The sequence below is a fragment of the Drosophila melanogaster genome, chromosome 4 (genome assembly GCF_000001215.4).
Source record: "Drosophila melanogaster chromosome 4".
NCBI classification, from domain to species: Eukaryota; Metazoa; Arthropoda; class Insecta; order Diptera; family Drosophilidae; genus Drosophila; species Drosophila melanogaster.
Genome location: NC_004353.4, coordinates 697,202 through 724,277, shown reverse-complemented (window position 1 = coordinate 724,277; position 27,076 = coordinate 697,202). Strand labels below are relative to the sequence as shown.

Genomic DNA, 27,076 nt, shown 5'->3' with positions numbered 1-27,076 from the left:
ATTTATGTAGCCACTGTTTGTTAGGTTTTGCGGGCAGGCCAGTACAATCAGCTTAAACTTCTTTTACAATGTTGTAACCTTTTGCAATTGATTGCTAATTTAAAAAAATCATAATTTAAAAAATCGTTAGCAGGAGTGTCTAACAGCTGATTGCAGTTAAAAACTACTCAGCTAGCGGAAAATCGAACGGAAATATTGTTAATTTTTCTGGCATATTGATAAATATGGGAAGATTGGGAAATAAAATAGGAAAAAATTGAAAAAAAAACTCCAATAGAGTGGGCGTGATCGTTTGGGCGTTTTGTAGTTAGGAGAGGCGGGCATGGACAATGTGTTTTGGTACACCGATAGAACAATCCTGAGTAATGTTTACAAAGGTATTGGCAATATAAATATTCTCGAATACTTGTTTCGAAAAACTTCAAGAAGCCTTTTAGAGAATGCATCCAGAAGCCTTTCACGAAGTGCTTAAAGATGCGTTGCACGAGAAGTAGGAAAGATTCTCCTGCCCGTCAAAATGGAAAAGTAACTTTCGTAGTTGTGGAACAAATTTTACTCGGAAAAGAGTTATAAAGGAACTAATAACAACTTTGATAAAGTATATTTACATAATTATGCAATCGACAATGATTATATTTTCTTTTTAACTCATTTTATTTGTACAGTTAATTTAAATCAATTTAATATGTATGTAACGAAGGGGATTAAATTTAGCGTGCATTGTAACGATATAATCTTTATGTTCATAAGCTAAATGGGGTAAAATATTAAGCTTATCAAATCTCTATTTATGAACCATATTAACGTGCAGGGAAACATGCACACTTAAAAATGCTGATCACCCTAAACAAGAAAGTCACCCTAAACAAGTAAGGAAAATAGTTTCGGCAAGCCAAAGCTTATATACCCTTTCAGTGACAATATTTTAATCAAATTAAAGTCACTATTATTTATTTTAAAGAATGTACAAAATATATTTAAGTGAATGAAATGTTTTTAGAATGTTCAGATTCCAAAGACATTGACGGAGCGCATGTTTGTGTCCAATATTGCCCACAAAACGCAAAAAAGTGCCACGCCCACACTTTAAAAAAATGCTTTGATAATTTTTCATCGATTTGCCAAAAAAAATTTTTGCCACGCCTAAAACCGCCCAAAACTGGCAAGACCACACTTTTAAGCAGAAGTCGGGTTCCGCGACTATCAGATACCCATTACTCAGCTAGTGTCAGAATGTGATCGCGAAATTTCATCATCTTTCTGGGATATCGATATACATATCTATATGTTATATCTATATATATATATGTTACTATATATTAGTGTTGTGTCGTTCGTGAACGAACGAACTAAATTTAACTATTCACGAAACTGAACGAACGAACTAGGCCTGTCTTTATAGTTCAATATAGTTCACTCAGTTCAATATAGTTGAAAACTCTTTATTATTTCTTATTATTATTATGTACAAGTGTTTTTGACATAAATTGAATAAATAATATTAATTTTCAATGACGGCATTGTATGAAATAAATTAAATAACACTTTTTTTGCGCAGCACCTTTAAGCAAGTTTAAAAAATGAACGATTGAACTAAATGAACGACCTAGTTCAATGATTTTAAACGAACGAACGAGCTTATTCTCCAAATTGACCTAGGTTTACCCAGCACTACTATATATCATAGTCGTCAGAGTAAACTATTAAAATGGTATAAAGGTATAAATGCATTTTATAAATCTTTACATGGCGAACGCTTATTCATCGGTATAATGTAGAATGTAGAAACGCCATCTTATTTTAAACGTAAGTTCCATTTAAAAAAAGACTTACTTTCTTTTCCAGAAGGTTGTACATTATGAGGGTTTATATCGTTCCAATTACCATTTGTTAGGATGTAAGAAACTCCAGAAATATTAGCGAATCTTGGCCTTTAGTGCCCAATCTCACATTTCTTTATCTTTCTTATTAAAAAAGTCAGCAGAAAGGCATAAACATATCACTCATAATTATTATTAGCCGTTAATTCATAACATGTTAATAAATATTCCAAACAGGAATTCTTGTATAAACGTCTTGTATAAACTTTTGTTTAATCAAAAAACATCTTTTGACGATGTAAAAACAAGTAACGAATGTGTTACAAACGTTATCGAAAATAATTTCACTATTTAAAATTCTTGTTCGGGATGTTTTATCAAAGTATTTACTGTTCCAACCATTTTATATTAACCTTGCCTTTGGTGTATCCGTTGATAGATTCCGACAGTCAAAATGTTCATTGGTTCGTGTCCAAATAAATAAATATTGTAATTAATGTCATTTCACTTCAGTAGTGTTGGATAATGTTTTCTTGTTTCTGTGTATTTCGTTAGTTTTATCAAAATGTGTGAGAAATCTTTCTCAACGTTTTCTGGGCAATACTAATAACTTCAAAACGGAGAGATATTTAGATAAGATACTTAGTTAATATTTTTTTTGCAGCGACGTAAATCACAAAAAGTATGACCCTTATTTTTAATATACTAATTTTCGTATAGTCTTTCTTAATTACGTATTTATGATTTTTCTAACCTTGGCAAAAACCAACTGATTTAATGATATTTGTATTAAATTATTTTAAGAAGTTAACAACAATAATAATAAGAAGAGAGTAACCCTTGTGACCCCAGATAAAGTATCTGCTCGTTTTTAATCCTTGTCCTTGTAAAAATTTGTAGATGTAATTTGAATTTAAAAGATGTCGTAAAAACTTTTTGATCAGATAATTCATATATTTCATTTTAATTTGTAGAACAGTTCCTGTTTAAAATTTTAGATTTTGTAAAGGAACATTAAAGCTTACCACTGAAAAGGGTAACAAGTGCTGGGATGGATTGTTTCTTAAAGAGATTATATTCGAAAATGTCTTCCCTGGAATCTTAAATTGCCAGATTTACCATTGAAGTCACTGCATTAATATCAGGTTTGCGAAGGAACCACTAAATACAATAAAATTATTAAGCCCTCTTAAGAAAATTTTTAACAGATCAAGCATTTTTAAATTGAAAAACAAACTATGCACTTACTTTTTGAAGACTCCAAGGAAAAGAATAAGGAAATTTAAGGAAACAACATTTTGTTCTTTTTATTTGTCAAAATTATATCATTTAATTTACACCAATTATTCTACACTATAGATTGGATTTAATGGGCGGAACTATATAATTTATACATACAAATGTATTTTTCTACAACCTCCATTATTTTTCAAGAGATATGTAAATTCGATTTATTATGGCCTCCTTTAGATATACATTCAACTATGTAAATAGTCCTTTCGCAGTGCTTCTCTGCTCAAATCGCCAGTCTGTTCCTAGACCCACGGTGAGTAGAAACAGGAGGCGAAGAACTGTTGTTTTCCCGGGGCCACGTGTGCTGATGTGCCGCTGGCGGAGGAAGGCGTCATGGTGTTAGCGGACGACGCGTAATTGTAGCTCATATGTGCATACGAAGATACAGCCGGTGAAATCGGGTCGGACGAAAACCCAGAACTGTGAGCAACTCCAAAGTGGCTCGCGCTTGAACACGGAGAGGGGCATGATTCTTGGGCTATGGTGTGATGTGGGGTCACATTAGCGCTGGCACTGGACGCGGCTGAGAAGCTTGAATCAGCAGCAGAGCTCGACGCCATAGGGGGCGGTGGCAACGCGTAGGCAGATAGCACTTCGTATCCCGATCCGCTGCAGCTTGCTCCCAAATTCGCAGATTGGCCACTGCCTAGGCCAACGCCCGCAGGTCTGCCACCGTCACCCGGCACGATGTGATGGTGAGCGGGAGCCATCGGAGGGGGTCGTAGGGTCATGTGGCACGGATATAACGAGGAAGGGGTAAGATCGCCCTGTTGCGGTATTGGCGATGGCGGAGCCAGCGGACCGACAGCTGAGTGGTTAAAGCTCGGAATCGGCGTAACCGCCCTGAAAAATAAAGCCATTTAGGTATTGACTTTCACATGGTTATAGACTATGAGATATACATATAAGTATTAATGTACCTATGCATACCTAGTGAGTTTGATATTTTAGAGGCTAGAGGTTATTAGCAATAAAAAAAAGAGAGACTCATTACTTAAATAGTGGGAGTGCGAGGGTGAAGCTTCAGAATTTTTTTGGCATTTAGATAAAAATTTGAAAGAAAAGGAATAAAATGAAAAAATAATATGTTTTAAAAAGTGAGCGGCTCACTTTTTTACATTTTTAAACTGCGTGCCTTGTCTATGCCTACCATCTTTTATAGATTCCGTGATATCGTGAATACCGACGTACATTGCTAATCCTTGCTCGATCTAAGCAAGGATATATAAACTATATACGGTTCAAAACTCTTCCTAATTGAGTGGAGCTTTAGAAGTAAAAGTTCTTAATGTGACTTAAGTCCATATCAACGAACTAATACAGATTCAATTTCTAATTCCTAATATATAATGACAAATGTATCAGTCAGTATGTTGACATATCTCTTGTGTTGTTTTCTTTTGAGTTTTTATTCTACCGTCTAAATATATTACCAGCAATAGCATCAACGAGTTTTTTCAGTATTATGCAAGCTAATATACTGTATAAGTGGGATGACTGAAAAATTTGAAAACTGTAGTTGCTGAATATGCTTACCCATATGAATCGCTCATGGATAACGCCGTATGATGCATGTTGGAGTACATCGCGCCGAAACTACCACTATTAAAATTGAGTCGTGGCGAAATGGCAGGAACAAGTGCATGACCTTGGGCGTGACCATTGCTCTGGATATGATGAGTATTTTGATGCCCGCCAACGCCAAGTGGGCATGGAGAACAAACTCTTCTGCAATCTTCACTTTGACGACCATTGTCATTGTCAGAGGTGCAGCTAGGCCGAATGTGCGGGATTGGTGTTGGGCTTTCAGAGCTATCGATCCCAGCGCCAAGCGTTGGAGCATTGACATTAGTAGACAATGTGCTTGGAGACGATAAGCCATTAATGGTACCTAAATATGGAATAGGAAAATTAATTTATCTATCTGCATTTTACGGTCATTCTTAAATTGCCGTCACACATTTAAAATCAGATGTCATACTTAGTACAATAAATTATAGATTATTCAAGAACTGGCAGAGGGCTTGGTTTTGTAAATAGATCTGACGAATAATTTTAAGCATATAAAGCCAGTTCAAATTAAAAACGAGAGCGAATGCTATGCTGTTTGCGGCAAATATTTGGAATCTGCTTAAAGCGAGCATTTGTATTATTGTATTATTATTATTGTATTATTCGATCAGTTATGCATAAATTAAACCTCGACACAACGAAAAGCGCACCAAGTTGGGTTAACCAAACCCAAAAACCTCGTATGCCGAACGTAGGATCTCAATTAAGATTACTATCTATACTCCGGGAAGCAACAAAGAGAACTTGGCGCCCTCTATCGTCGATTTCTCTGCAAGATATGGAACGCCAACCCAAGCAGCTTGTACGCCCTGGAATGGATGTGGCAACGTTCTGAAACAATCTGGCTCACCTTTAGCGTTACTGAAATACTCAATCCTCCTCCAGTCCCACCGATCCCAGCTACAAAACAAATGACGCAAAAAGCCTAACACCTTTAGAGAGCTTTTGAGCAAAATCCTTACAACACGGATAACAATATGATTACTTACTCCTGCCGAGCACATTCATGGATCATTCCAGAATACCTAAATTTGACCTCATCGAGGAAATCTACAAACAAATATTTAATCTTTTCATTTAAACGCCACACTTGGAATAAAACAATAAAAGACCAGAAAACTGGATGTGCCTAAAAATATAAATAAGAGCTCTCGACGGCATAAAGCCTTTTGCAAATATCACTGGTAATAATGGGGCAGCGGCAGTAACAGAAACATAGATCTGATTCAGAGGGCAGAGTTAAAAGTGCCAAAAACTAAATATATATAGCCGCAACATTCTGATGCAGTGATGAATTGCAAATTGCCGAAGCCCTCGAATCTTTAACCAGCAACCTTACCCGCCTAAGAATAAATGATTAACCGGCCACAGAACCAATTGATGTGTCAAAAACTTTGGATTTAAAATATAATACCTAATGCACGGTTAAAAATGTATAAGCAAAATACTCCCGAGAAAAGAGTCAACATCAATTTGTTGTGGATTGATTAAGACTAACAACAAAAGGAAGTTGTTTTAAATAATATTTATAGCGTAAACTATATAGCAAACTGTATAAAAATATTTTATGCAATGTAACGACCATGTTGTAATCTCTTTCATAAGAGCGACTTTGAAGAGTGTCACGACAAGGTCCTTTGATTTCAAAATTATTTATACTTACTGACTGAGGGACCCCCAGCTGATCCGGACAGCAGCGAGGAACAAGCACTTAGGCTGTTAGGGCTGTCAGTCAAAGAGGCGGTTGCCGATGTAGAGGAAGAAGTTGCACTAGCTCCTGTGGAATTTGGTGTTCTTCGCTGGTTTCGCAGCTTCTCCTCGCGACGCCATTTTGCTCGACGGTTTGAGAACCAAACCTGAATTCTTGCCTCTGGCAACCCAATCTTTCCAGCCAAACGTTCGCGGGCAAAAACATCTGGATAGTGTGTTCGTTCAAACTCTAAAATAAATATTTTAATAATTATGAAAGGTATACTTAGTATTAGTTTTTACAGTGTAATATTTAGGTTTTTATAATTTTAATTAAGGCACAAGGCAATCCAAAAGTGTAATGCCCTAACAAAAAATTAATAGAAGAGTAACCGTTACCTTTAATTTGTTATAAATAAAAATTTATGGTGGTAAGGTTTCCATAGTATATAATCGTTTGATACGCACACGAACAAATCCGTATATTAGAAATGTGTGTAATTGTTTTGAATATTAAGGCGTACAGCTAGAATTTTGATATATGCAATGTTTTATAAACCTACAATTTTTAATAATTGGTGGATTATTGCTAAACGTTTTTACCTTTTTCAAGACTGTCTATCTGGTCGTTCGTGAAAGATGTTCGATTGCGTTGCAACTTTCTTTTTAGTATGAGCCGAGCTTGATCATCCTCAGTGTTTCCTATATTTGAAGCGCCACCATTGGAGTTTTCACCTTCACCGGAGCCCGTTTCATCGGACTGATGACCATCAAGTTCTGGCAAAATACAGTTTTAAAGTGTAAACAACATAACCAATTCGTCGGTTGAAATTTCAAATTTCCATGCACCATGCCGAAGATAACATACCAATGCAGAATTATACATATTAAAGAAAATTCATGTGTATACACTTTATGATCGAAAGCATCGAACGTCGAGATCTCAGAAACTATAAAAGCTAGAAGGTTGAGATTCAGCATACAGATTCTAGAGACCCGTATTTGTTGACCCACGCCCACAATTCGCACAAAACTGTCACGCCCACACTTTTGCAAATTGCTTTGATATTTTTTCATAATTTTATTAGACGTGTAAATTTCTATCGATTTTGCAACGCCCCAAAACCGCCCAAATCTGCCACGCCCACACTTTTGAACAATTTTTAAATTTTTTCTCATTTTATTTCCCAATATCTGTCGATATCCCAGAAAAATTATGAAATTTCTCGATCGCATTCACACTAGCTGAGTAACGGGTATCTGATAGCCAGGGAACTATACTATCGCATTCTCTCTTGTTTTAATTTCAAATAGGGAATTAAAAGAATTAAACAAATATTTCATTAATATGAGTGCATTGAAATAAGATAACGAACTTTGTTTTCTCTCCTTTGAACATGTTTTAATATTGTCTTACAATATTTTATATATATTATATATGCAGTTATTAATAAATATTATAAAGTTACACTTCAAATTTATAATTTAATCTGCTATTTAGTAGTATAGTTGTTCTTCTATAGTTGGGATAACATGCAGCTGGACGACCTGCATCAGCGGCCACATTAAAGAAAAATGCAAATCATTTGTATGTCAGCTGAGGTCAGCTTGGACCGGTAGACGAAAGCCGTTCCACATTGTGGAAATGACGTTGATTGTTAGTGAATGTGACAAAGCAAATAGATGGTGATAGCCCAAAGATATGCCGCGGGATAGACATAGACTCCGTCCAGAGCCTTTAAAGCACATGTCACTAGCTGGCAAATCGCAATGTTCTGACAGCGGCAACAGCGTTACAATGACAGACGGCGTCAGATGCCGAGCAACAAAATCGACGCTATCTGAACACAGAGACTAGGTCTGCCGAGATGGTGAGTTGGAGGTGGAATCGAATACGGAGATTGAACCGGAGGAAGGGACGGGCTGCGAAACTGTCACATTTTTATGCGCTAAGACAAACCCTGATAAGGTCAGAGCTCTAGCATGGGGATTTGAAAAATAATTTTATAAATATGTATTTCTGTAATCTATTTATGCACCCCTAAGACTCCCAGCATCCAATCTAGCATCCAACCATTCTAGGCCTGTCCGTGAACCCATCCCTAACCACAACCACCCTCACGGTTTGTCGTTTAATGAAGTGTCATCGCCTGTAAAATGAGTCTCTAAATCGCATTAAAGCAAACTACACGGTTAAGGGTAAACCTGTCAACCACGGCGGTGGTAACGGCAGTGGTTGCCCCACAGCTATGCTCGATCAAAAGTGGAAGCTTTGGGAAGTGGTTCGGGGGAGGTCGAGCATTGACTGTTTTGACACACATGCTCTTGGGCAAGCTTTGGGCGAGAATATGTACTGTTATTGAAATGATACCTGTTTAGCCAATTTACTAGTACCACATCGAGATTCAATTATATATGCACTGACCTGATTGACCTGAATAAAAAAAACAAGTATCAATGTTTTCGTCAGTTTTAAATGTATTTAATTTGATTTAAATATGAATACATTCACTCAAGCAAAAACACCTCTTTATGAAGGAAAAACTCTATTGTTGATACCACCTTAAACATACAAAACATCTGATATCATCTTTTCTGACAAAAAACAATATGGCACTGACTGTAAAAGCTGGAAAGCTCAGACCTAAAACGCAGACTCTATTGACCGCAGCGCAGAATAAATTTAAGGTTTGCTTAGCCTCTATGCGGTCAAATGTCGTCAATGCTTAAAAAATATTTCGTTTGGCTATAGGAATTGGTTTAAATCGGACTTTTAGAATCCTAATAATCCTAATACTACATGCTCTTTACAACACTCATCGCAGTAACGGGTATTTAATAATCGCAGTACTCGGCTTTAGCGTTCTCTTATGTTTCTTTGTGAAATCCTTATAAGACTTGCGGTGTTGACACAATCAGAACAAGTGTATTGCTCGTTGGTCACGTGTCTGTCGGATTTACGCACGACGCGACAACCTTTTGGTGTAGCTGTAGACTTTTATAACTGAAAAAAATAAAAAACGGCCTATCAGCAAACGAAAATTTGCAAATGCCAAGTTCGCTCGTGCGTAATTTGACAAAAATTATTTCGTGATATCTGTGATGATTGCGAAATTGCAAGTCGAGAAGATACGGCTGTGATATATGTTTTATGTTTTTCCGCTTTTTATTTCAAATGATTTTTTTAATTTCTTTGCTTCGGTGCCTGTCACTAATGACCAAAATATTTAGGCAAGTAAAACACCACAACAACCATTTTATTGATCGGCGACATATATAGGACAATTTAATTATGTATATTTATATATGAATCGGCTCTTCGGAACGAATATGTTATGTAACAATTGCATTAAGGCACACGAAATTTTAGAATTCCAGGTTTTCACCTCACCTTTTTTTAAATGTATGTCCTCCGTTGCAACGGGGCAGTTTCTCTGGTGACCGATACTGGCCAGGCTTTCGATGTCGTTGGGTGGACTCAGTGAGTGAGCAAGTGAAGGTCCTGATGCATACGCCGTAACGGATGCGATATTGGGAGCCGATGAGATGGGTATTTCGCTAAGAGAGGTGGGGTACCAAGATCCGGAATAGTGACGGGGCGGCCAGCTCTGCTGTTGATGCTGCTGTAGTGCCTGATGGTTACCGTGCACCAGCTGGGGGTGGCTGGATCGGGTTCCTAGGTGGTTGGGTGATTGACCTACCAAGGGCGCTGCTCTGGCAGGCTCCAGTGGTCCTGGTCCTGCAGCGTGCTGAGTATTTAACAGCCGAAGCTTCTCGTAAATCGCCTCCTGTTCACTACCCTCCCCGGAGTTGCTTGCGCCACCGCTTTCCGAAGAGTTAAGAGGAGTGGCTGTCTGCATAAGATCGGTGGAAGAGCTCAACGTGCCTCTCGATCCGCTTGCCACATTGCTCACGTTGCCACCGATGCTGACAGACACTTTTGCGCTGATTGAGTTGCCGGCGGATGTGCTGGAGCTCCCGGATCCCGTGCTTTGCTGCTCCTTTTGCGCAGCCAAGTTTCTCAATACACGGTTTATTGAGGACACCTAGAACGTAAAGTTGTGTTGATATAGTTAGCGCTGTAAATTTACTAATGGCATTGTGATTCGTAAAGAATTCTAAATCGGCAAGGCAAGTAAAATCTAACATCAAAAAGCAAATTTTCTGCTACTTCTGGTAGCACTCAGAAAAGACGCACGTTTGTTTGCTTTGAATTGCAATTTATTCAGTTTCTTATTGTATTAATGCTGTGCCTGCGCTTGACAACGCTTTTCAACCGAATTCAAAAGGAAAGAAGGAAAGAAAACGAAAAAGAATAACCGGGCAAACATATAAATGAGCGAGTGAGCGAGGATGAACAACAGAGAAAAGTGCATTTGAGTGGAAAAATTAGGCGGAATGTCCTTTGCCAGGGGGCCACACAGAAACTCATTTCTTCTAAAATAAGCACATCCGGTTCCTAACTAGTGTACAGGCAGGCGCACTCGACCAATCCGGCACCAGTTCCCGCTTTCCTGGATTGCATTCGTTTCCTTTGGGGACAACAAGTGCATGCGCAAGCTGTACGCCAAAGGATACCTTTAGTATGTGCAATCATCGAAAGTATCACAAGCTTAGTCGCATGTAAGAGGTCAGTGCGTAGATATTTTCCGCATTGTACCCGACGGCCATCGTGTGGACTTGAACCCGAGTGGTCGATTCTCACCCTTAGTTCAGAACCGACCCGAATACGATTTCAGATGTAAACGTGATTCAGCAGTTCCCCCTAGCACTGGCGCGTGAATTTCAACGCTTAACGGTTTGTGGTGGCGGCGGGCCGTATTTATTTAATATTGTATTTTTTCATACATTTTTCTAGCACTGATTTCCCTTTTAGTCGTTTAATGTGCATAAAAGATTTTCCCTTCCATTTGAACGAGCACATTTTCCACACAACTGTCAATAGGAGTAGAACAAGGCGAGCAGGCAGGGCCACATCGGCCATGGGGCGGCTATTGGCATGAGCATCGCTGTCACAATTCATTTGGCTGGCATCTTTTTTGGCATACTTAATAAATAATATGATAAAAAAAAAGGAAAGGAAAGGAAAATGTTGATGCGTGGCTAAGAAAATGGCTGCGTCGAATAGAGACAAAAAGAGTCGCACGCAACTGCAATAATTTGATTCGGGTGGCGTAACTAAGTATTTAAACAAAATGAATGCTTTCTTATTCAGAACTGAGTGACTTACACTTGGTATATTATCGTTAGTACAAACGTTCTCCTGAAGTAATCTATCCCGAATTTCCCAAGCAAATATGCTAGGACACTCGCGTTTGTACTGCGAAATTTTGCTAACGACTTCGGCTGTGGCCACACGTGGCTTGGATCCTCCGATAGCACGTGGTCGTATGCTTCCTGTTTCATAATACCTAAAAATAAATCCATCATTATAATTTTTATTTCAACAAATAAACTTGATATATAATGAAACATTAAGTTCCTTTGCAATTTGCAATCTACTTGGTATATATTCGTAGGAAAGCTGGAAGTAGATCTTACGTCTAGCGAAGGCATGCTATCTGTTTAATATTATTAGTCCTTGCCCATTTAATTCTTGGACTCCAGACAATAAGATGTAGAATCTTCTGAATGGTGCGTCGGGTGTTTTTTTAGTTCTGATAAATAGGCCCCATCCTATACTCAGTCTTTGCTTCGGACATGCCTACTCACACACCAGTCACAGGAGTAGAGAAAGAAAATGTCCCCATAGCCACCTAAGCTGACGATGCTACTGTGCGAAAAACACAAGTATAATGTCTGCTCCCTTGGTCTAATAACTGGATGAATGGGCTGAGAACCGGAACTGGAGCTGAAAAGTGTGCCAATGTGACAGGTAGTTGTCCGGGTATCTGCCTTAATGGTAAAACGATCCACAACCACCAGGCGAATAAATACCTTGGTATAACCCTCTATAGGAAGGTAGCTCGAATGGCCTGGCTTATTGCTCCACACAACAAACTGTCGCTTGACTGCAAGTCCACATTGGCCCCAGCCTGTTCTACGGGATTCAGATATACTCGCACGCCATTGCTGCAAAAAGTCGCCTAAATAAGATCCGGGCTCTACAGACGAAGACCCTAAGAAGAATTTCTCGAACGCGATCTCAAGACCCCCAAACTCGGAGAGAAGCTCCAGAACATCCCCGAAAAATATATGGAACGACTTAATGCGCACCCAAACAGCCTGGCCAGTCAGTGCAGAACTATCAGTGCTGCCCCTCGAACTAGAGTCAAAAGGAGACTTAAGCGCCACCACCACCGTGACCACCCCGACTGGGTTTCGGCATGGTAGGACATCAATAATTAAAAAAAACTAAAATTGCAAAAATTAAATGTTGCACATTAAAAACCTAGAATTTACAATCATAATCGGTTAGAATTCACCCTAGGATAAAAACTATAAGGATAAAACTTCGTCTAGTCTTAACGTAACAAGCCCACAATAAAAACTGAAATAATTTAAGAAGATCAGTTTTAGTTGCCGCATACATAGGTATCAGTGTCTTGATCAACAATAGCTTCATTATATTGTTAAAATAAATTATAATCTTAAATTTAATAAATAAATTTATAATCTTCGAGAGCTTAAGCTTATGACCAATATTTTTGCGTTGTTGTACTTCTTAGAGAGAGTATGACTAGTTAGAACATTTTTGAGAAATAGTAGAAAATAAAATCTAAACAATATGAATGTTTAAACCCTGTACACCATTGTCTACACCAAGACATATCATTTTCAAAACGTATTAAGAATTAAGAAATATACGGAAATGGTCCTACCTCCCGAGAATTTTGCTCACACATCCATTTGATACTTGCAGAATTCGAGAAATATCACATGGCCGAGCTCCAGAATGTGCCAGTTCGACAATTTTTTGCCGTGTTGAATCTGGCAAAGGCCTTCCTCCAACAAAAACGCCACCCAGCTGATTTACTCCACTGTGACCTGCAATCAAAGCAGAATAAAAAGTATAGAAATAAATACGCTCTCTTTTACTATCGGTGTTATATCTAAGTTGAATAGTTGCTGTTTCATTTTTCATCATACATTTTACTATTTTTGCTCACACGCACTACGCACTAGGATGCATGACTATGTGTGTTCACTTCCATACACACACACAAGATTGCGCCAATGAGGCGGATAATTTAGTTTGTCACGCTTTAAAAGACGTCAAAATATATTCGTCGACCCAAATTCGAGATGGATATTCTGAAGGGGAGAACAACTTCGTTGGTATCTGTCTTTGTGCCTTTGCGTCGGGACTTAGCATCTCAATTTGTATACAATGACCGTTCCTGGTTAGTCTCAACAATTTAGTAACAATAAGCACACACCCTTGCACCCATGATACACTGAAATAGTACTGTACCTTAAAAATAACTAAAATAAAAATAAAAAGTTTGACTAAGTTTTGCTGCATTTTAATACATTTATTTTACTCTGGACAATAAGTCATCTTGTAGATTTTCTTGATATTTTAAGGGACAAATATGTCATGTATTCGTCAACCAATTCGAAAGTTCGAAAAAGTTCCAACCATTTTATTGTTTTCGATTCCAAAGATAGCAAACATCTTTAATGTGTATTTAATAAAAGTACGAAGAAGAGCACAAAGGGAAAAGCTAAAAGGCTAAATGGGCACACTCGTCGCTCAGGTCGAGCATAAAAATGGAAGGGTTTTATACAAATTTCCGAGTATTTGGACTTATAGAAATAAAATCCTAAAGTCTCCGTATCAATTTACCGCTTTATTGGAAAGAAAATCATCGGAGCAGCAGAAAAACATAGATACATGTACATACATACTTATACGTTCATATACTTATACCCGTTACTCATAGAATAAAAGGGTATACTAGATTCGTTGAACAGTATGTAACAGCAAAAATAAAATATAACCGAGTCAAGTTAGCGATGTCCGTCCGTCCGTATGAACGCCCCGATCTCGGTGAGTATGAAAGCTAGAGATGTGACATACATATTAGTCCTTGGCATTTTCCGTGTACACGATTGTGGCCAAATATTCCCACAATATTTACGGATGTCACGGTAACTTAAACACACAAAAAAAACATACAGATGCAAGAGAACTTTGCGACGACCACTCTAATGCCCACTCTTATATTTTCCTATTTTTTCGTTTTATTATTAGTTTTGCATATTTATATCGGTTTAACAAAATCGTTTTGTTTTGAAATTTCTTGTTAGCTGAAGCAGCAAAGTAGCGGGTATCTGATAGTCGAGAATTTCGACTATTGCTATTCCTTGTCTTAATCCGTTCATGTAAGCCATCATCTGACTTAGTTATAATCCAAATGATCTTTCTGTATTCAGAATCAAAGCGGAAAACCTCTGGCGAGCCCTTTTACCTTGATTTCAAACAAGTTAAGATTCCTACACAGATAATTCCAAACACTGTGTTTTGGATTCAATTGAGCGCCCCAACAAGTCATCTTTAACGTGAGATCGGCCTGAACACGTTCATATTATTCAGGAAAGCGGCCATGGCGAGAGTATTTGCGGTATTAGTGCAGGGACTCCGAAATTGGATTGCTTTTCAAAAATGTGATTTGCAGTGTGACAGGATACACAATTTACAAAAACATCTTGCCAGTGGGATTAATAATGTAATTGCTGCACAAATCCGATGGGAAGAAAGACAAAGCCCTGGAAACGGGAACTGGAGATGGACCCTCTAGGGGACTGGTCCATCCATTCAGGGGCAGGGACTGATTTTCCTCGCATGCGAAAATGGACAGAACAGCGGGGTGAGTCTACAAAGACCACGGATACAATGCCAATATGCGTCGGTTCCCGGCAGCCGCTAAAGAGGCTCATTTGGCATTTTTGAGTGCATTGTGTGTGTTTGTATTTACTCGACTTCGGCTTTCAGAGCCATTAATTGTTTCCATTTGTAGCGACTTTACACGAAACGGTCGTCGACAACGAACACACACTTCAAGATCATTAAAGCTGGAAAATTATTGTATTGATTCACGGGCACTACAATAGGGTGACCTGACAGAGAGTACTTAACAGCTCGACGGGCCCGGGATGAGGTTACGTTTAGAAAAGGGATTTGAGGAATGCCTATAATCTACTCCGCAATTCGTAAATTATTGTTTGACTCATCACCGTCTTGAAAGTCTATGCCGATCCCAATTGTCACCGATGATCACCTCTACCCATTGTGCCACTATAATTGGCAGCATGTGCGAGATTTGGAGTCAGCTACTGAACAATGCCATTCCATTCAGCTGTATGCTTTGGGCTTACCCAGACATTGAGCTGTTTTCACACCAATAACAAATCTTCGTGACACATGTTTAGCAATACAAAAAAATTAGCGCGATGTCTTCATACAAGTATTTTGAAATGTTTCCTTAATCTTCTCGGGTCGAGCTATGAAATAGGTATACCTAGTGATTTTGCAGTGGAAAATTATAATAAATTGGAAATACTATAATTATTCACCTCATCCTATATCAGTAAAAGAGCTGTTCTTTAAGTCTTAATATAACTGGATAAAACATTTAGGTTTTTTAGTTTCCGATATCTAATCGCGTATACGGACGAACATTCTGATCAAGAATGTAAATACTTTATTGGTTCGGAAAATCCACCTTCTTCGTGTTACACACTTTTTCTCTAAAAGTGAATTGTATATCTATAAACTAAGGTTCGTCGTACGGTAAAACCATTTCTGTTGTTATTAAAAAGCTTTTGATAATATAACGAATAACAAGCTCTTAATTTATAATACTTGCGGTGTATTAATAGATGTTAGAAATAAATAAAGTGAACTATGAATACAAAAATGTCCTTGGACATTTTCTGAACGCCAAACTACTCTCGGTAATGTTTTTAGAAACAGAACACCAAAGTCGATTTGAAGTTTATAGTAGCCCCCAACATAGGGCAGAATCAAAATACATATCTGTTATCTATCCTAACTGGTATTTAGTGCAAGAAACTGCGATTACACACTAAATTTGCAAAGCTTATGGATCGGTTAGACTCAATAAAATCTATTAATGGTGTATTCATATTTAGTTTATGTAAAGACGGTCTGTGTGTATAAATTTTAATCTATTGGTGAATGTGATATAATAGTATTATAATCGGGGCTATCTGAAATCGAGTGAAAGCGGGAGGGGTTTAGCTATGCGTTATTTATTAAAACGTACATTCATCATCGGTTAAATGGTAGTAAGTTGTGGCGAAGTATGAAGATGTCGAATGGGGATGTGACGCTGTGCTGGCTTCCACGGCTTCCATAGTAGGGGAAGGTTTCCCAGCAATACCGCCTAGTCCGCTACCACCAGCGGTACCCAAACAGGGTAAATTTCTCATTGCAATCACATTGTCTATAAAAAAGAAAATCAAAGGAGTAAAATTCGTATCAAGAAGTCAGTTTGTACTTGGAATTCATTTATAATAATAGTGGAATAGATCTTTAAATTTGAACCAACTTTGAACTTGCTTAAGTGTTTATAAAAATGTAACATATTTTAAGTACTAGTACTTGTAGAGTAAAAGGGTATACTAGATTCGTTCAAAAGTGTGTAACAGGTAGAAGGAAGCGTTTCGACCACATAAAGTATATATATTTTTGATCAGGATCAAAGCTAAGTCATTCTGGCCATGTCCGTCCGTATGAACGTCCAGATCTCATACAGAGGCATACAGAATACAGAATACCCACTCAAACGCACTAAAACCGCCCTAAACTGCCACACCCACACTTTCAAACCATTTTTAAATATTTTCTCATTTTATTCCCGCATATATATTTGCATTCCGTTTGCATTCCCACTAGCGAAGTGAAGGGTATCTGATAGTCGGAACTCGACTAAAGCATTCTCTTTTGTTTTATTTATTCTCTTTGTAATCTATCTATAATCTGAAATCTACTGCAAAAGTTGCCGAACACTCTGCAGATTTTTTGTCCTAGTCTCTAAAGAACATGCATTATTAAACACTCTGAATTCGGGAACTAAAATACTGCAAATTTTAAATTAGACCTGTGTTTGATCGAGAAACTCTACTATAACATTTTCTCTTATTTCAGTTAAGAAGTTGAGCCAGATTGCATAGGAATTAGAATTATTTCATTACATTGTTAGTTACATATTTTCTTACATATATCAGTTATATGTATTAATTAAATTCGGTATACTCTACTTTTTTTGGCAATATAAAATTTCAGGTCATAGTTCGATTCGAATTATTTTTTGTAATATATTATACCTGCAACGAATTGAAAAATCAGGATTACCTAATTGTTTTAATTAAACTGAAACCCAAAAACATAAGCTATGTATTTGGGTTATCATTTTATTGCGAGATAAAAGTGCAAAAAAATGTATTAAAAGTAATCAAACTAATTTCGATTTCAGCAGTAAGCCGCATAGTTTTAAACCTTGCAGGAAAAGACTTCGCAACTTGCGTGCAGAAGGTAGTCGTGAAGAATACAAACGGATAAATCATAGCTAGGTATACAACCAAATGGTTAAAGAATTCAACTAGAATATCACTTTTGACCTAAGCTATTACTTAAAAGAACTAGTTTAAAAAGTTCCCAGTATGAACGAATATATACCATAGACTACTTGGGCCGTTTATGGGGCTTTTAGAAGGAGGCGCTTAATCTTTTTCAGTTAGCGTTATGAGCTAAAACAGGAGAAAGAGAGCTATAGTCCGGTTTATTGACTATCAAATACCCGTAATTGGGCTGCATGTGTGAACGAGAAATTGCAATCTTTTGGCTCTTATAGTTCCTAAGAACTCGACGTCCATGCAGACGGACATGGCTAGACGGACATGGCTAGATTGACCGATTGACCATGATCAAGAATATATATACTTTAAATTTAAAAAATCTAATAACCCTTTAATCTATGAGTAACGAGTATACAAATTTGTATAAAACGAAAGAGTCAGCTAGTATGAAGTACTCAATAATCATATACGCGCGGGATAGCATGAGATACGCCCGTAGGAACGCCATTGATCATTAAACGCCTTTGCGTTGTAATTTACAATGTGAGTGAGTGACAATGGTTTAATATAAAATTAAGCTGCGTATGCATTACTGGAATTTGCATAATTCCTACTTATTTCGCTTCCAAAGGTCTCGACGTCAATACTGACGGACAGACATGCCAACGGTCATCGGAAAATCGACTAGCCGGGAACTCTTCCTTCCACTAACTACTTTAAATACAAATTAGCAACAAGCTACGGGTATAATACAAATATAGGTTTTTCGAATTATAAGAGTCACGGCGAAGATTTGAATATCTTTGATTTGGACAATTTATACGGAGTATAAAGCCGTCTTACTCTCGGGAGTTTGAGTTTGAGAGAAGAGTTCGCAAACGATTCAGTTCAGAAGCTTTTTATCTATTGGTAAACTGCGCCAAAAGAGACCAACAGCCGAACGAAACTGCACTCGCCTAGTAGGACCGGATCAACTGCCCATGGGCAGCATTAACATATGTGTTGGCTAAGACTCATATATATTTATAAGAGGGTCGGATAAAGACGATGATGCCAATCAAGAAATTTAAAAAATTCACTTACCCTTGTGAGCCATGTCTTCTAAAGACGGCAGGCGCTCTATCAATGTTCCCGCTGACCATGGGGGAACCACGGTGCCTATAGCAGTTGGAGTTGGTTGCAATGTAAACATAGTTGGATCTCAGTTTTTATTACATGCACTGCTCATGAAAGCTTTAGCCAAGAGACTGCTGTGTTCAGCCAAACGCACGCCGTGCGAACTCTTGCAGGGCGAGTCAAGCAAGAGTTAAGAGTAAATTTGCGCAGATGGTGAGAATGACGTCCTGCAGTGATCAAAAAACCTATTGTTGATCGCGCCGTGAGGACCTAAGAGTTACGAATTCGGAAACACAAATATAACTGAGCAGCCGCTTTTGTTTTAGTTCACTTGTTCATTTTTCGAACGCCACTTTTGATTGCACTCATGTTAGCATCATATTTGTACTGCACGTAACACGTATTATTCCCGGGTCTACCGATTGCTAACTTAGCCGGTAATTTCATTTGATATAAAGATTAATACGCACGGTGAATCGAACAACCTTTCTTAAACTTCGCGACACGGCGGCGGAACAGTATTTACCTTAGAAGCGCAACACGAAATAATAATGTCACGACCTGCCTACCCGGATCCGTTTCAGAAACAGACTAGGCCGACCCTCGGCTGGCCAGCACCCCCCTGCGCAAAAGGCTGGGTTTGTTGCCACGGAACCGCGTGCGATTGGCAAAGACCAGCATGGCTGGTCCACTCACCACCATTTGCTATAGGCTAGCCCCATGATTGGTTGTTGAAGCACACCAGTTGTCCCTCTCGCACCCGTGTAAGGTTAGTTGGCGGAAGATGAAAGCGATTCGGCACGGTGCAGTTCTGCAGCTGCGTTGTGTCGTTAAGCATATCGTGGCAACGGAATCTGAAAATAAAGGAAGAACCAACTCTAGACGGACCAGCAGCACATAATGGAATGGTTTGGTCCTGAACAGACATGAAAGTGCTGGTCTGGAACTGGATGTTGTTCCTTCCAGCAAGAAACTGTGTGTAAACGGTGCAGCGCCTGCCGCTTTCACCGCCTTTCGAGAAGTCGCCCAGTGCCACACCCCCCCCCCCCCCAGCAATTACACACATGTTGCATTCCATTTGAATTCAAGCTGGCCAGACAAGTTGCCAGCAGCACACTCGTCCAATGGAATTGTTTCATTCCGATACAATAAGCGCTTCACATTTCCGTTAACTACCCGCACGTTTCCGCTTCGGCAGTGCGAGCCTACACACACAGCCATATCGAGGGGAGCTGGGTGTGGGCGTACGGTTGTTTAGTAAAATGTCGACAAGCCTAAGCACGGTCACACCCACCAGCCACCATCCCATAAGCTGTCGTCACATGTGGAGGCTGGGTGGGCCCCAAAGAGGAAGTTCCTGTCCTGCTTTTGCGCCGCACAGCGAGAGAACGAGTTGCCAATAGCCTGAAAGGGACGGCCAGTGTTATGGCTAAAAGGCCATGTTTCAAAATCCTCTAGAGAAATATTAAAAAACTATAGCGCACCTACACGACTGTATGGGATAATGTCGATTTAAGTGCAATTCACAAAATTCAACAGCAATATCCGGCCAATTTTTCTGTTTCCAATACAATTGGGCTCTCCAATGCGAAGAGTTCTTCTCACACGGTTTATAACGTCCTTATGACTTCTGAAAAGTGAAATGTAATAATAATGCATATTACTTCTAAGTCACTTCCAGAATGTTTTTAATGTACCCTTGCAATAGTTCTACATTGTATTTATAATATTTAATTTTGTTCTGTCGAAATTTGTAGCAAATCTGAAAGAATTGGGGTTGAAATATTTGACATATTTTAAAAACATTAGCAATCACTAAACAATTTAACCAAGCCCGTTGACATTTTTATGAATAAAATGCACGCACGATCGATATCTGAATATATGTGAGAATGTTAGGCGCGCAACTGTTCTAAATACTTAACTTACTGGGCGTTTCATTGACTATAAAATGTTTGAACTTACTTTCGCACATGTAATTTTTATTATTACAGGTAAGACTGAATCATTTTCATTTGATCCGATTGCCATATCCCTTTATAATATTCAAGATTTAATATGCACAGATTACATCATAAAACGCCTAAAGGTGGAGGAAACAAATGTTTTTATTAGGCTACATGGTAGCACATGAAAGTATGTCCCCCGCAGGAAGCTGAATCAGCCCTGCTATCATCATATTATCTTCGCACTGGTGCTGAGGATGGAACGCAGCCCAAGCAATCGCCACGTGGCACGTGCCAACGACACGGCACATGCTCGTGGAGCAAAAAGTTGTTCCGTTTCGGCTTAGTCTGCTTCAGATGCAGACCGCCTCCGAGGGTTTCGACACCCATATATTAATAATAGCAAGAATCGCCAATAAAAAACTCTTCGTTTGGAGATTGGCTAGGTCGTCGATTCAGTAAGTGATCGAGATCTGGAATACATGTACTTACATATATATGCTGTTAACGGGATGGAAGTCTGGGTAGGCGGGTATCAATAATACATTTGCGGGCAAAATGTCTCCAAGGGTATATTAAGATATAGGCACTATAGAGTTCTTTCTGACTGTTTTGTGAGTACCGCGATAACAAACATAGCATATGAGTAGAATCGGACAGATGGCTGGGTGGGCGAAAAGATTAGCTACAATAGTTATATAAAAGCATATGTATGTATTTACTTAATTCTCAATTCGCTCATTTGAGTACAAAATCTTATCTATCTGTTACCACCGTCAACGAAAATATCTGATATGAAATGTATTAAGTGGCCCTGTTAACAATATAACTGCCGCCTTTCCTTTTGCATATCTAGTAACGGGAACCTAAGAGTCGAGGAACTCAGCTATAGTATAGACTCTTGCTTAAAACTGACGTTTTTGGCCAAACAAGCTTTTTTCGGCTTAACGCGTAATGTTTTAATGAAAACGCGGCCCATAACGAGCTTTAGTATTTAGCTTATACAATTAAGAAGAAAGAAGGCTAATAGCTTCCCACTCACCAAAGAAACGACATACCACCTCTCCCATTTCTTCCACCACCACCAATTTAGATTTAAGATGATGAAAAATACCCAATCCAGATGGCTATTACATACAGCCAGTGTGTGTGCGGCAACAGTTGCTTTTGTGCTGACATAAAAAAGCGTCGTTCTTCTTATCGTCTGTCCGCAAGACTTCACACGGCCACGCAATGGTATTTAGGGGTGGGGAACGAGAAAAGGGGCGTCTAGCTGTTATATCGCCAAAGTTCGTAGAAAATTCAATAAGGACCTCCGCAAGTTAGTCCACAATCTGTCACAAGACTCAGTTTCTTGAGAAGAGTTTTAATTTGAACAAGGAAGGTCAAAACACCCTAGGTATAAAAAGTCAAGTCAAGCTATCCTTTTACAAAAAAAAAAAAGAGTTAAAGAATCTACGTAATATGTTATTTAATTTGTAAGTTTTAAAAAATATAAATGAAAGATTTTTATTTGGTTTTCGACTTGAAAAAATGCATTCATTTGAGAGCAGGGACTTTTGGCTCGTGATCGTAACCCTGAATATGTATAGACTATAGGGTCGACCATGTAATTTAAGCAGTTACTAAATGATTTACTGCTGATCTTCAATGTGACATTGACCATGAAATATAGATATATTTTTCACGAAATTTGCTTAATCCGTAATAAAACGCTACAATTATCACTTGAAATTACTAGCTAGCACGAACGTATAAAAGGTCCCCCGCTGGGAATTCAAATAACGAGCCATTAAACAATTAAGGCAGCCCCAGACACGGCTCACTGAAAACCGAACCATACCCGGCCTGGAGATGACCAGCGAAGCATTTGGCCAACCAACCAAATACAAACATGGAAAAGGCTTTTGGAAAGGGCCCAAGGGGAATCCCTAGAAGGCAAGCTTTTGGTGTGGGTGCTTCACGCTCACGGGGGGTTCACATACGCCCTTTCTGAAAGAGGCAGCCACTGTAAATATGCTTCAATTATTATGAACATTCCGTGTCCGCGCCTTTCGCGCCCGACCACCGACCACGCACACCCATTGCCTGAAGTTTCCGACTATCACTTAACTGGACGAAAAGTACTTCGAGTGACAATACCCTACAGGTGGTACTGTGTACAAAGCTCATTCGTAATTAAGGAAACCATGCTGAGCTTGAAACATTGGAGCCGTGATTTCATATTATTCCCCTTCAAGATAGAGGCACAGTGTTCTGTCGGAGTAACTAATAATAAATTCAATGCGATTTTCATAAAAAAAATATAAAATAAAAAATGTTTAAAAATTGCAACGTGTGGGCGTGACAGTTTTGGTATGTTTTTGGTATGCCAATAGAAATAAAGTAATAAAAAAAAACTTGGGTTGTTTGTGAGCGTAGCGACATCAAGAATCAAATGTCCGCTGTGTCCGCCTCTGGAATATGCATAAACAATCCCACCTCATACCTTTTATTGTTCCCGAGATTTCGATCTTCGTACGGAAGGATGATGTCCGTCCGACCAGAATATAGTAGCACGCTATAACGCTATATAGTGCAAGCGCCCTTCCTTCTTCCTGTTGCAGACAGTTCAACCAATCTAATGCGTATAATCAGAATATCTATACAATACGCAATGTGGAGTGTGTTCCTTTTGCTTTATACCCGTTACTCGTAAAGTTTAATTTTTGATATTTCTTAAAGTATTTCATAAAAGGTTAAACATTTAAATTGGTTACGATATCGCCTTTACGATTTAAGTTATTTTTTAGCACGCCACCTTTTTCCTCCTGGAACGAAAATTGATGTACACTCTTTGTATACGGTGTGATTAAATCGCATTAAATTCAACCGAGCGAAAGAGAAAGTCTTAAAATATTATCAGCGGATTAAAATCAAATTTAACAAAGTAAAGTGGTTGGAAGTTTTTGCTAGTGCCCAGTGGCCTTGCTCAGCCATATCAAGTGCTTCTCATCCATCCCGAGCGTAAATATAGCACAATTATAAAACTTGAAATAACTGCGTCCTTAACAGCGATAAATGTAAGCCCCTTACCCGTAGAGTGCCCAGCTAGACTATATTCTTTAAGTTCGCAATAGATAAAAAAAAGCGATTTTTTCTTTTTATTCACATATTTCACGATCACAAAACGAGTCTACTAGGCCACGTCCGCCTATCCGTACTTATGTCAGTCCAGCCGTGTAAACTTTGAGATTTCAGTAACTAACTATCAAGGCCAGAAATTTGAGACAAAGCATGCATACGTACACTTTTTAAAAATATTAAAACGTATTTCCTTATTGTCTAGCTGCTTTCTATCGATTTGACAAAAAGAAATATGGAAATTTCTGCTTTGAACTCCCACTAGGAGCTCAACTGAAGTACAAGTTTAGACAATTGTGGCTGATGGGGTTTCATAAGAAGACATTCCCAAATATACATTTTTGGGGATCATAAAATTAAAACTTTTTGTGAATTTTGGTTTGATACAGGACGTTGTTTTATATTTATTTGAACTATATAAAATGTACTTATTCGGTATCAAAATGAATAGTGGTTTCTTCCAACATTCACATGCCTTTAAATGTTTTATATTTCTTTTTACAAAACAATTAGGGTTGCCACGCTGTTGGGCTTTCACGAACAATAGCTTCTCATGATCATGAAAATTTCAAACTTAAGGTTCTATTTTGAAAACAAACAAAAACTTGTAAATGCAAACTACGAATAATACAAATAAAACCATAATTGCATGTGTTCACACGAGAATCGATAGCAGACCGGCTAACCCGCTTCCCGACTTGGCTCCTAGGGGTTGCACTGCAAAGATCGTGATCGAACAGTTGTAAAGTTCCCTAAACCCATGCAAAGCAACTTTTTTTTTCCCGCTGTGAGGCCCAACAAGGAAGATCAAAGTGTTCGATCTGCCCAAACTGGAAATAACAAAGAGGAGTCGATATAAGCGTCTTACGGTAATGCCTTTAGTACCAAACTAGTGGGGTTCACTGGGAGAAGTTCCTGAATCCTGGGGTTGAGACCTTTAAATATATTAAATTCTTGACTAGTCATAAGGCCTGCGATTTCTTAAATAACAAGCAATGTTACTTTATTGACTGCAGTTTATAATTTTTAATAATTCACTATAAATTGGCTTGCCAAAATAAAAAACCATTATTACACCCATTATTATTATTTTATGCTTTGAAGATTATGTAGCAAATAGAAGAGAGCGTTTCCGACCATATAAAGTATATATATTATTGATCAGTATCAATAGCCGAGTCAATATGAACATGTTCGTCTGTTCGTCCGTCTAACCATATGAACGCCGCGATCTCAGGAACTAATAAAGCTATAGAGTTGACTTGCAGATTCCAGAGACATAGACGCAGCTCAAGTTTGTTTACCCATGTCAACATAACCCCATAACCCATAACCCCACGCCCGCACTTTTGAAATTTGAATTGTTTTTGTTTAGTTTTTTAATGTTTTTCGGGCCAATTTTTGTCGATGGTTTCTGGTAACTGGTTTCTGAGAGTCGATGTTTTATTGCTGTTGCTATTTTCAGATCGAACCTCCAACATAAAAAGTTGTAATATCAACTTTAGTGACGAAAAAATTGTCATTTACTTGATAAACACACTATATAAACGGTACTCATTCCGCACCCTTTTTTACTTATCCACCTTTCTTTCCACTTTGATTTTAAGAGTGCCAAATGAGTAACGCCCGCAAATTACAATGGCAATTAATCTAACCGCCACCAGCTTAAGCTATCGACCAATATCGAAGAGTGTTTTTCTTTTTATTTTTTCTCCATCTCTCAAAAGAGAGTAGGAGTAAAAACTCCTACCAGCAATGTAAGGGGTATCTGTTAGTTACGATCTGCGTAGCTATATTATAATATAAATCATAGACTAATCACAGATGTCATTACTCGGTATATATAACTATTTCCTTTTAAGAGCGTTGTCCCTTTTTTAGAAATGTGCTTGTAAGACTTCATTCTGCAACTTTCTCTCTTAAACACGGTGGCGATCGGAGAACATCTTATGGCCTCACCGAGTGAGTGGCAAGCCAAAGGGCATTACATATAATTTTAAAAAAAAACGGTATATTCCGAATGGGTGCAATGTATGACACAAAATAAAAATATTAGAGTTTCTCTTCTAATATTTTAAATTAAATTTCTGACCTTTTAAATGACCGTCGTCACTTTTTGGTTAAACCAATTCGAAATTAATTACGGTCAAAAGCCTTATTAAAAAACTTTCGGATCATAATTATTTCGACTAATATATGTACTACCTGCAATAATAAGAGGGCTTTTGGGAAAAATTCACACAGATGGGTTTAGTTAGTAGGGAATAATATTTACAAAATATACATACATATTTATATTACGAATGGTCGCACATGTATCCTGATTCTTTTATTAGATATTGATTGTCACACATTTTCTTCGATTTTCGGATGGGGGAAAAACAGTATGTGATTAAACACTAAAACGAACGTTCGTACAATATTGTTTATGCAATATTGTTTATATTTTCTGTGTATTTTGGTATTTTGTAGTATCGATTGGACTTCAGCACGCATCTGCTCGTATCAGGATGGCAACTCTCGGCGTGTAAAAATACAAACGGCAACTCTTAACATATATAGAAATCGATATGGCAACCCAATACCAGTGATTGCGTAGAGAATACGTTATTTTCAAAAATTCGATGCAGTAAATAAATAAATTCACAGATATAAGAATGATAATTTAGCAGACCTAAAGAATCGGTCCATTAATGAGCTATTAATAGTTCAACTAATCTACTCGTTGAAAATGTTGTGAAAAATATTTGAAAGCCAACTAAAGCGTTTCCTATTGTTAAACCATTGCAGAGCGTATAGTGATTTCTGTCAGAAAATTGCAACGTAGTGGAAATAATAGAAAAAAAATTATAAATTCTTGTTTTTGATCAGGAAGTATTTTAGTTCTGTATTTATCGGTTGAATGCGTGATCGCCATTTTCGTAATATTAGGTTTATCGCACGATTACCATCTATATGTGCGTAGATGAA

At 38.1% G+C, this 27,076-nt stretch overlaps 1 protein-coding gene across 4 annotated transcripts, besides 8 other annotated features; it reads right to left on the bottom strand.

Moving 5' to 3' along the window:
- Positions 1-997: 997 nt before the first annotated feature.
- Positions 998-1,161: a mobile genetic element.
- A 1,943-nt stretch (positions 1,162-3,104) lies between these two features.
- ey (eyeless) lies at positions 3,105-26,589 on the bottom strand. 4 transcript variants are annotated; one of them, NM_001014693.2, is made up of 9 exons: positions 19,005-19,627; positions 16,607-16,786; positions 13,196-13,361; positions 11,605-11,785; positions 9,766-10,420; positions 6,978-7,151; positions 6,349-6,624; positions 4,650-5,004; positions 3,105-3,956 (listed from the first exon to the last, which is right to left on the bottom strand). In NM_001014693.2, the coding sequence occupies exons 1-9, from the start codon at positions 19,111-19,113 to the stop codon at positions 3,356-3,358; spliced, it is 2,697 nt and encodes an 898-aa protein (NP_001014693.1). In that variant the 5' UTR covers positions 19,114-19,627; the 3' UTR covers positions 3,105-3,355. The 4 variants fall into 4 exon arrangements, with proteins under 4 accessions (NP_001014693.1, NP_726607.1, NP_524628.2 ...); NM_166789.2 differs by lacking the exons at positions 16,607-16,786; positions 19,005-19,627 and adding an exon at positions 26,395-26,589; NM_079889.3 differs by lacking the exon at positions 16,607-16,786.
- Positions 7,305-7,671: a mobile genetic element.
- Positions 9,198-9,261: a mobile genetic element.
- Positions 12,042-12,927: a mobile genetic element.
- Positions 14,314-14,683: a mobile genetic element.
- Positions 16,963-17,288: a mobile genetic element.
- Positions 18,105-18,283: a mobile genetic element.
- Positions 25,214-25,475: a mobile genetic element.
- Positions 26,590-27,076: the final 487 nt, after the last annotated feature.

What these genes read in the sequence shown, in the direction of transcription:
- ey (NM_001014693.2), bottom strand. Translation starts at nt 19,113, where the DNA reads ATGTTTACATTGCAACCAACTCCAACTGCTATAGGCACCGTGGTTCCC. An exon ending in GTGAGCAAAATTCTCGGGAG is followed by an intron (nt 11,786 to 13,195) that starts GTAGGACCATTT and finishes ATTTATTTTTAG; the next exon opens with GTATTATGAAACAGGAAGCA. An exon ending in AGCTGGGGGTCCCTCAGTCA is followed by an intron (nt 5,005 to 6,348) that starts GTAAGTATAAAT and finishes TTCCATATTTAG; the next exon opens with GTACCATTAATGGCTTATCG.